Below are 10,833 nucleotides of genomic sequence, written 5' to 3' on the forward strand. Positions count from 1 at the left end.
CACTTTTCATAGTTGCTAATTCTTTTTTAAATAATCGTTTGCAATAAGTTAAAAATAAAATTTGTAATAAGCTCAGACTTAATTCACGAACGCAACGACCTATAGGTGGCGTTGTTATTTAAGGCAAATGATTGCTAGCAGAACCACACGATCATCAGTTGCACCGGAGATTTCTTCAGTGTAGCATGGTAACATTCCATCTTTATTGTGACTTATTAAATTTAAAAACGAAAAATGTTTGATATTCCTCCTTATGCAAGTGAAAACAGAATGGAATCTCTCTCTCTCTTTTTTTTAAACTGAAGGAGCATCATAAACACATCGGAAAAATATTTGTAAATAAACAGAAAAAAAATATGTATCTTCCTATTAGAGTTAAAACCAAATGACCGTGAAATTGATCTATTAAATTTAATGATTTAATATGAAAGGTCCATTTTAACTTTACATTCTATACTTTTTTGAATAATAGTACTTAAAACATTAAAATATGCGGCGAAAAGTATACACAGACACACAATGTTCAAAAAATTTCATTAAAAAANTTCACGAACGCAACGACCTATAGGTGGCGTTGTTATTTAAGGCAAATGATTGCTAGCAGAACCACACGATCATCAGTTGCACCGGAGATTTCTTCAGTGTAGCATGGTAACATTCCATCTTTATTGTGACTTATTAAATTTAAAAACGAAAAATGTTTGATATTCTTCCTTATGCAAGTGAAAACAGAATGGAATCTCTCTCTCTTTTTTGTTTTTAAACTGAAGGAGCATCATAAACGCATCGGAAAAATATTTATAAAGAAACAGAAAAAAAATATGTATCTTATCTTCTTATTAGAGTTAAATCCAAATGACCAAATTGATCTACTAAATTTAATGATTAAATATGAAAGATCTATTTTAACTTTACATTCAATACTTTTTTTATATAATAGTACTTAAAATATTAAAATAAGCGAAAAGTATACACAGACACACAATGTTCAAAAAATTTCATTAAAAAATTTAAAATTTCAATAAAAAATCATTGATTAAATTTTTTATTATAAAAATCATTACACTTACCTGCTTTATAAATCCGGAGAAATCCAAAATGAAATGTTCTTCGTTTGAAAACTTCGTTCTCAAATATTATATACATAGATTATCTCTTCATTACTTAAAGATGACAAACCACTTAATAAAATTTTATGATTGTAAAATCTTGATATGAATTTCAATATGTAACTTAAAAGCAGAAAAGTTGAATTCTAGTTGAAATTAATCATTCAAAATTAAAAAAAATTCTTACCAAGAAAATGATAAAAATTTATTAATGTTAAACACAAATAATACTATTTCAAGTAATTCGGATGATTCTTTATTGTTCGTTTACGAATTATATGGATACAGAAATATGTATTATTCTATAAAGAAGAGGAATACTCTATAACTATTACAGTTCTGTACTTTCAAAAATCACATTTATTTATTAGAAGGAAGTAAGCAATGTGAACTTAAATAACTTCCTTTTAATTTATAATGAATTGAAGACAAAAAAAAATGTATTTTATCTTAATACACCCATCTTCAAAGGTATGCGATTACGAAATCGGAAGTTATCGGTTTCAAGTTTGTTGACGGAAAGGAAAAAATTATTGAGAAATTGTTCTTCAAATGTTGAGAGCGTTCTGCTTCCGAATTATTTACCAATGTTCTGGGTCATTTTTCCAAATTCTTTTTCCTTAGCGTTTTCCTTAGGAAAATTTTGCTTTGTATTTTCTGCTGAAAAAAAATGTGTCCTACTCGACCAATCCATTGATACTGATGGAACTAAATGAAAACTTTATAAATAAAAGCCTGAAAATATCCTCCCAGCTAGAGGGCGTATTCAAGCATTGCGATCACGAATACTGAGGAAAAAAGTTAACTTTTCTAATAAATAAATTCCCTTGCAAGAAAAAAAATATATACCCTGATATTTCTGACTTTAGAAATATCTTTGTTTAAGAATTTTTCTTTAAAAGATTTGCATCCTATATGTTAATAAAAAGGAATTCAAAAAAAAAAAAAAAAAAATTATCGTTTGCATGTACGCTGTTGTTATTGTTGTTCATTTATGTCGCACTAGAGCTGCACAATGGGTTATTGGAGACTGTCTGGGAAACTTCCCTGAGGATGATCCTAAGACATGCCATCACGATTTTGATCCTCAGCAGAGGGACTGGCATCCCTGCTTCGGTAGCCCGACGACTTGCATGAGAAGTCGAGCACTTTATGGTAGAACAGTTTAACGAGGACCAATACCGCACACCCTCAGTCCCTACGCAGACTGATCCAAGTGGTTACCCACACGCACATTGACCGCTGCCAATGTTGCTTGACTTCGGTGATCTGCTAGGAACCGTGTCTTAACGATCACCCCACTACGGTATTTGCATGTACACAATAAGAAAGAAATATAATACTTTCTTTATATAAAACTTATATTAAAAGAAAGAAATTAAACTTTTGGAGGAGTAATAATGTGTTACTCACAAAACTGCTTTGAATTCGAATTGTTTGGGAAACCATAGTCTAACTACTACTGTAGTACCAGTGAGTAAGTACGCTAATAATTTAGCTTCGGATATCTCAGCTTGTTCTGTAGTGTAGGACGTAAATGAACTACAACTACAACAACAACTCTTTAGTGTGAGTAGCGTAAAGGTAGTTGGTTCGAATCCCGGAATTTATTTTTGCAATGTTTTCCTCTAAATTTTGTTATCTTTCTTTCACGTGACGAGGTTTTAGTGGCTATACTATGTAGTTAACCCACAAGCGTAGATATGTATGTATAATAATAAATAAACAACGCAAAAATAAAAAATATAAAAAAACTGATGTATTCCGAATAACTTTTGATTTCCCAAACGGCACTGCTATCATTCAGTCAAGTGTTCTTGTATCTTTGAGATATTGGGTTCGATTTCCGCTATAATTGCCCTTAAAAAATTCTTTTTATACAAGTTTTACGTAAAAACTAATTCTTTTTCTTTCCTGACGAGATGGTAAAAGGGTCTTAAGCTGTGAAAGAAAATATCGTAGGTTCGGAATCAGAAGTCACTGAAGAACTTTAGCTCTATTGAGAAAATTGTTAAGAAGCACTTAATTGAAACAGGTCCAATGTAGGTAAGTTTTTCTCTGAGTTGCTGTGTATTGCTTACCTAATAAATGAAGGCATTGAAGTTAGTGTGTTCGATATCCGCCTGTAGTCAAAATTATATTTTTTTCATCGTTTTCCCATGTCGTGCTGTAAATTGTGCTATTTGCTGTTCAGTTTGATTGAGGGTTTATGCATGCAATGGATATTTACAGACAAACGCTATTTTTGGGTGATACTAACACTTTTAAACCGTTATCGTTCGTGAGGTACTAACATACTTTATTTACTCCACACTAGAGATGAACAATGGGCCTTTGATGATGATCTGGGAAATATCTGCGAGGATGATCCGAAGACATGACATCCCAATTTCGAACCTCTAGAGAGAGAATGGCTCACCCACTTTGATACCCGCTGGCCTAGCGAAATTGAGCACTTTACAGCCTTACAGTTTAACGAAAACAGATACCGCTTACCCCCCGGTCCCTTCGCAGGCTGATCAAAGTGGTCAACCGCATGCTCACTGACACTAGTTAGTGATGACTTTGGTGACTTTGGTGACAATGGTGACAATGGTGACTTTGGTGAACTACTGGGAACCGTGTCTTACGAATCAAAGTCACTGCGGGACATCGTTTGTAAGGAATTTTTTTGTTAATGTCGTAGTAGAGCTGCACTAATGCGCTATTGGTGACCGTAAAGTAAGAAGAAGGTTCAACTGGTTAATAAGAAAATAATTTTAACTCAAATGAAAAGGTTAAGTGCGTATCGATTGCTTGATGAAATCACTAAATAAACAAATCCGATTCACATGCTAGTTTCTCTTGAATTGTAATTCAATCAAATCAAGCTCATCTAGAGCAAACTTACATCACTAGAATTGTGGAGTTTTCCCCCCATTTTTTCAATCACTAAAATTTGAGCTCTACTGTAGAAAAATGGAATATACGATAAAAAAATATGAAGGAAACAAAGTAAGTCATAAGTTTATTTTTGCTTTTAATGTTTCAATCAATTCAAATTTTTCCATATTAACTATTAATTCAATTAATTAATTCAACATTTTATGCTATAATAATTCGTATCTTTTTTTAATTTGTGAATGAATACCCTTACTTTATATTTTAAAATACACCCTATAAAAAGTAGCAGTTTGTGGTGCAAAAATCCGCTTGTTTATTTATAAATAATTTAAAGTGCATAAATAAATTGAAAAGCTTTTGCATGAAATAATTGATTTTACTTTTGCATGAAATAATTGATTTATTTAAATAGTTTAACTCTTATCATACACATCTATATACTATATTTTAATAATGTCTATAAAAAAAAAAGAGCCATCCCCTCTACAGAGGATCAAAATTGTGATGGCATGTCTTCGGATCATCCTCAGGGATGTTTCCCAGACAGTCGCCAATAGCCCATTGTGCAGCTCTAGTGGGACGTAAATGAACTACTACAAAAACAATAAAAAATATTCTTAAATTGAAAACTTAGATATTTGAATGTTTCTAGTACAGCTAGAATTTTCCAATTATATGTACTTTAAATGAATTAAAAATCTCAACACATTACAATAAATAGCGAGTTGCAATATGATATGCATTGTTGAACATAGTAAAACAACGTATAATAATGTAATACGTTAATATACTACATAAACTAACTATCGAAAATATTTTAAGTGCAGATTCATTTATCAAAGAGCATTCTGTTAGAAGAGATTTCTATGATTGATGACGGACAGGAAAATCAAATATACTAAATAAAGCAGTCACTTTTTTCAAATTTAACACCGTTATTTAAGATTTGCTATTTTTTGACTGACTAGAAAGATAGTATTAATAAAAGAATCTATAACCATTTCATTGGTCCATATAGTCACTGACTCTCTCTAGAAGAAATTAGTAAAATCCTCATTTATTAATCCGAATTTGTTTTCACATTTTTACAGTTATATTTTTTAGACTAACAAAGAAATGACACCGCATGCAAATTTAAATTTTGATATCAAACTAAACTTTCTTTTTAGTCACGACGCTGAATTCGAAATATTTAGGTCACCTGAATGTTTTGCCGAGTTATTCCCTGCAAAGTAATTAAAAAAAAATCCAGTTACTCAACGGAGAGAAAAGTACGGATAGTTATCGTGATATAATGAGCAAAATATCAAAACGAACACCCTGAATAGCTTTTAATCTAATGATCAAATTTGTACGTGTAAGGGACTCATACTTAATGGTTCGAGGTCCTAATTTTAAATATATGTTAATTATTTAGTGCAATGAATATTTTAAAGTATACAAAATCTGAGGGGGAAAAACGCCCTTTCTCCTTATAATTATAAACATAACTTCTTTCCGAAGCATCTGCACTTTTGACTCTCGAAATAAGAAACTTTTCACTTTTGACTCTCAAAAAACTCGCAATCTGAAAATTATGGCCCATATAGTTTGGTCAGCATAGAAGAGCGGCTTAAATTCGGACCTCCTTTAATATTAATTTTACTTTTTGTTTATTTTTCCATACTTCCGGAACTCATTATGTAAACCAAAAAAGTTTTGAACTTGTTTACCCAAAGATAAAAAATATCCCAAAACTAAGTGAACTTAAGCAATCCACATATCAAAAGAATTTTACATATTTTTAGTATTCAAATAATTTGCCAATAGGTGTAAAAAATTTTGAATTCTGAAGTGCATAACTTTTTTCTCCAATTTAATTTACGTAATTTTAAATCACGAAATTTAAAAATTTCACGGGCATCTGTCAATAGTTCAGGAAAAACCAAAAATTTAAAAATGCAACTTCTTTTAAATTTTATTATTCAGAAACTATTCGACAGATTTTCTTCAAATTATGTATTTTGTCATTTAGAATTAGAAAAAATTTCCTTCTTAAGCATTAATTTGGGTCACAGAATGTGCATATTTTTTTAATCTTTATTTTAGACAAATGTTGATATACCTTTTTGACTTCATTTTTTGGCAGGTGTTCAATGACAGTTCAGATCTTTTTGAGCTTTTTTGCTGTATGATCAAGCACCAGTGCCTAAAAATTCCTCCATATGTTTCCGAACATCATTTACTTTCATGGACTTGGAACAAATCAGAAATAAACAATGCCAGTCCTGTTATTAAGAAAATAAAGCTTTTAGAAGATTTATGCCACTACAAATTTGATAAGGCTCTAAGCATAAATGATGAAATTGTTTTTAATTCCAATGCGATTAATATCTTACATTCAGGCTATTATAGTCGGCATGGGATAGTAATTCCTTTTAACATTTTAAGCATATTATCAAGCTTTACTAAGTTAAAAAGACATTTTGTTGAAAAACCCAATTTAACTCCCAAACAAGAGTTCATCATTTTGTTACCATCCTGTGATGTAGAATACGCTTCAAAATTTTATTCATTTCGAAAAATCGACTCATTTTTCAATTATTTTCATTTTAAAGGCTCAAGAATTGAAGTACAGCCCGAGCTATTCCTAGGGTTTGAAGACATTTCTAGGGAAAGCTGTTCTCAGAAGACAAAGGAAAGTAATTTTATCTTTGCAAGTTCCCCCACAAGTAAATTGCCTTTTACTGACAAAGAAAAATGTCCTGATTCGATTTGGAATGATTTTATAGAAACAGATTTTGCTTCGAAGAGATCAAATAGTTCTGAGAAAATACAAATGAGTTGTCTTCTCAAATCAAATTTCAAATTTCATTCCGTTAAATCTCGCGACTATTTAATGGATTTAATGAAGAATTATAAACATCTATATTTTCCAATGAAAAGATGCGTTAACGCAGTTCGAAAACAGAGAACTTCAACCAATAGGTTATACAATGTTTTCACTAAGAATAGACAATTCAGTAAAAACGTTCTTTATCGCAATTATCAATGTTCTAAACGATATTATTTTGCAAAAGACGCAACTCCTACTATTGCTAACGATTGCCTTTCAGTCGATACAGAAAATGGTGATAAACCTTGTTCCAGCTTACAAGAGAATTTCATAGATCAGGAAATATCAGGAAAGCACATAAAGTCGAAAATTGCTGAGATAAGACAAAAAATCGAGAATCTTTCACGCGGTGTAAATTGCGAATTAATTCGGAGGGAACGCCATCATCTGACTTTTATCGAACAATGCAAACGAATCAGTGACTCAACCATTTCGTCTCATGATTACAATGAAATCTATCATACGGAATCGTTACAAAATAAGGTAAAAGTGTCGTGTAGTGATGACATTAGTGATTTCAATTTATCAGATCTACATGAAAATGCAAATTCTTGTTATGAAGTTATCCGTCGAAGTAAAACGTTAAATTCTACTAGCGAAGTTCCAAAGAAAAATCAGACCTCAATTCCTCATTCTCAAGTTTTTAATCATCGTAAAGTTAATTCTCGAGATCATGTTCAACATCAAAGTGCAGCTTTAAATTCTCATAAACATATTTTAAAACAAAATGGAGTTTTAAGACAGAAAAATATAAGTTACTTAGGAAACTGTTTTAGAAACTTTCGACATCAAACAGTTGTTGCTTTAAGTACTATAAGCGTACCATTTGTTGCTTTGCTTTTCAGATAGAAATAGCTCGCTCATGACTCAAACTGAGTCATGAACTATACTTTTAATTTTATTTTGTCAAAATTTTTACAAGATTTTGAAGGGTATTTTATCAAAACAATATTAAAACCATAGTTCTTCGTTAAGTTTGTTTTGCTTTTAATGTTTAGTATTTTTACATTTCATTTGTTAGTGTTTTGTTTTATGCTCATGTCATGTATTTAATTATTATTATTATTAAACTTTTTAAATTCATATGACTGATTTCCACAATCTGTACAACATTTTTAATAAAGTTTTATTGTTAAACATAGGATTTGTTATCATTAGTGATGATTAAATGTTACCCACAAAAAAACATCACAAAGTGTCGGAAGTTTTCCAAATTGTGGATAACGACTCGTTGCTTGACAAAATATCAAATGCACAGTAATTATCATAGTCAAGAATTTTTCTTTTTCATCAAATATTTTATAAAATACTAATTTTCTTATTAAAATATATAACAGCTTAAACTAACATTTTGTTGATGAGAATTCATACACTAATTGAGAATTTGATTTATAAAATAGAATAGTTTTTCTTTTGTTCAGTCATGATTATCTCTGCACCAGCTATTCCGTAATTTCCTTTACATTTTGTTAAAAAAAATGACTTCAAAGATTTACAGTATTGGTCACAAATTGATTTATTAAAGTGAGAAGAAAAAATAAAAAGTCTAGTTAAATCTGACGAATCCTTACGAGATCAATTACAGTACAGTCTGGATTAAAATACGCACAAAGCAGTTTTATTGTTAGATGAAGCAGAAAGTTATTTTTAATGATCATTTTTCAACTTCAACTGGCAATAAAATTTAAGTTGTTTTCATGCAACTTTTAACTAGGATTCACTTTTGTAATGGTTTATCAGAACTTGATATTACCTTTATTTCAATAATAATTAGCATCATTGCTATAGATATAATATATAATTTTTGTAGCAGAAAAGTTGCCACGCCTTTAGTAGTGAGTTTTCATTGCAAGAATTGCAGTCAGTCACTAAGATTTTATCTTATATCCGTCGTTGAACAGCCGACCAAATTTCGGGTTTACGACTACTAATGCTCAACTCCGTAGCCTTGTAATTTTGAACCAATCCAGAAGACAAGGAAACTCTACGATCAGTACCCCCAGAGGTATGATTTGTTATGGGAACATGGAGGACTTTGTGACTCAACAGATTTAACGTGCATCAGTCACCACTTACTACACGGGGAGTCTTCGGCCGGCGGGGATCGAACCCATGTCCAAGAAGCCCAGTAGCCTACCTGCCAGGCTACCCCAGGTCCAGTCACTAAGATTGCTAAAATTGTAACCAGGTTGGCGATGGCCTCAATGTGAGAGTGCTTTTCCTTTACTGTGAGTTATTGCAGGATGCTAAAATACGACAAGCTAATGTGGAATTTTGGTCAGATTCGTTCTTTTTAATAATATGTAAGAAATCTTGCTTTCACCGAAAGGACATTTTTTAGCTATTCTTATTTCTCCGGTTACGGTTTGCAAGCATTGAAAATATTATGTAATATACATAAATACAATTATGTACTGTATACTTATGTTCTAGTAATTAACATTTTACATATTCTTTTAATTAAAAATATCAAAATATAACCTTTAGTTACAAATTAGCCTTTTCTTTTAGAAACTGGCTTCAAAAAACATTTCTTTTCTGCTTCTTTTTCCTGCTTCAAGTTTTTAACTAAAAGTGAGTCTTAAAAAATCAACTTTTATAGCTGACTATAATGTAGTTAAAAAAATGAAAAAAAAAATTTTTTTTTAGAAATAATTTTATTTTTAAGTTAAAGTTTCTCCATCTGAATTTCTTGTTGTTGTTACGATGTATTTTAAGATCTGCATTATTTAAGAAAATTTTTCTCAATTAAAAGTTCTGAAGTGATTAACCAGCTCAAAACTTTTAATTGGGAAAAATCATTTTAAATTATATCTAAGTCGAGGAATATCAAACTTCAATCGCATTTTCAGAAAAACATAAATTTAAAGCTCATCCCATCGGTACCTCAGTTACCATTCATTTTATTTCTACCCTATATCTGTATTTTATTTCTATCCTTGGTAGCCCATTGGTTAGAGAATCGGACTCCAGTCCGGAGGGGCTGCGCCGTGGTTTGCTCCTCAACTCCACTAAGATTCACCGAGTACAAGCGATATACACGCTCGTAATTAAAATCCGTGGAATCGAAATCCTGTAGGCGATCGCTGAGCAGTACCAGTACCAAAGGTACAAGGATCTTGAGAAAATTTCCTTCTCATTTAGAACTGCGTCTTAATAAGGTACCAAAAGCCATGTCTTCGGAGCATCCTCAGAGATTTTCCCAGACCGTCGCTAATAGCCCATTGAGCAGCTCTACGTGTGGCGTAAATAAAGTACATATCTACTATCTTTTATGAAATTATGATTGTAGGTAATTTAATCCTCTGCAACGAATCATTTTAAAACCATTATATCATTTTCTTCACCTACAATAATTACAACGATAATCAAAACCTACACCAGGTTTCAGCTTTGATCACAATGCACTTTCTTCGATCATGTCTTTTTGATTAGAAACCCACACTGTCTTTCGTAGTTGCAGTTCAGAAAAGTACAATTTAACGTTATTTTTACTACTACCATTTACTACCCAACCTATGTAGTGCACGCAGGCACCAATATTGTTTACGAACCATCTTGAGCATCATTAGTATATAACGCTAACAATTAAACAGAACCAAATTTTTTAATAAATCTGTATTTAAATGAACGTAACTTTACTCTTATCATTTGCACTTTTCTCGTTATTATTCCTTAGTACTTGATAACACTCCCCCCTCACTTACGTATTTATATGCGATTCTCACTGTGAAAAGTTTTTTCCAGAATTGTTTTATGGAAAAATGATAAGATAAGAACATATATAGTAAGGGAGGTTAATACGGAACACCATGCATTAGTTAAAATAATTTAAACGACTGGCAAAAAAATGAAGAAAAATAATATTTTTTTCGAATAAATTTCAAATAAATTTTAGAAGAAGGGATAAATTCATACACAAACGAAACTATTTTTCTTTTTCACTTTTGGTTTCGAAATCTATTT

The 10,833-nt window shown here is 31.1% G+C and overlaps 1 protein-coding gene across 1 annotated transcript; it reads left to right on the forward strand.

The window, feature by feature from the left end:
• The first annotated feature begins 3,705 nt into the window (after positions 1-3,705).
• On the forward strand, positions 3,706-8,006 carry LOC107449154 (uncharacterized). The gene is made up of 2 exons (XM_016064593.4): positions 3,706-4,103; positions 6,121-8,006. The coding sequence occupies exons 1-2, from the start codon at positions 4,068-4,070 to the stop codon at positions 7,714-7,716; spliced, it is 1,632 nt and encodes a 543-aa protein (XP_015920079.2). The 5' UTR covers positions 3,706-4,067; the 3' UTR covers positions 7,717-8,006.
• The last annotated feature ends 2,827 nt before the right edge of the window (positions 8,007-10,833 follow it).

Source organism: Parasteatoda tepidariorum, chromosome 5 (assembly GCF_043381705.1).
Source record: "Parasteatoda tepidariorum isolate YZ-2023 chromosome 5, CAS_Ptep_4.0, whole genome shotgun sequence".
NCBI classification, from domain to species: Eukaryota; Metazoa; Arthropoda; class Arachnida; order Araneae; family Theridiidae; genus Parasteatoda; species Parasteatoda tepidariorum.

Excerpts from the sequence above, each read along its gene's own strand:
- LOC107449154 (XM_016064593.4), top strand. The coding sequence starts at position 4,068 with ATGGAATATACGATAAAAAAATATGAAGGAAACAAA. Across the intron at positions 4,104-6,120 it reads AAAAATATGAAGGAAACAAA|GTGTTCAATGACAGTTCAGA; the intron begins GTAAGTCATAAG and ends ATTTTTTGGCAG.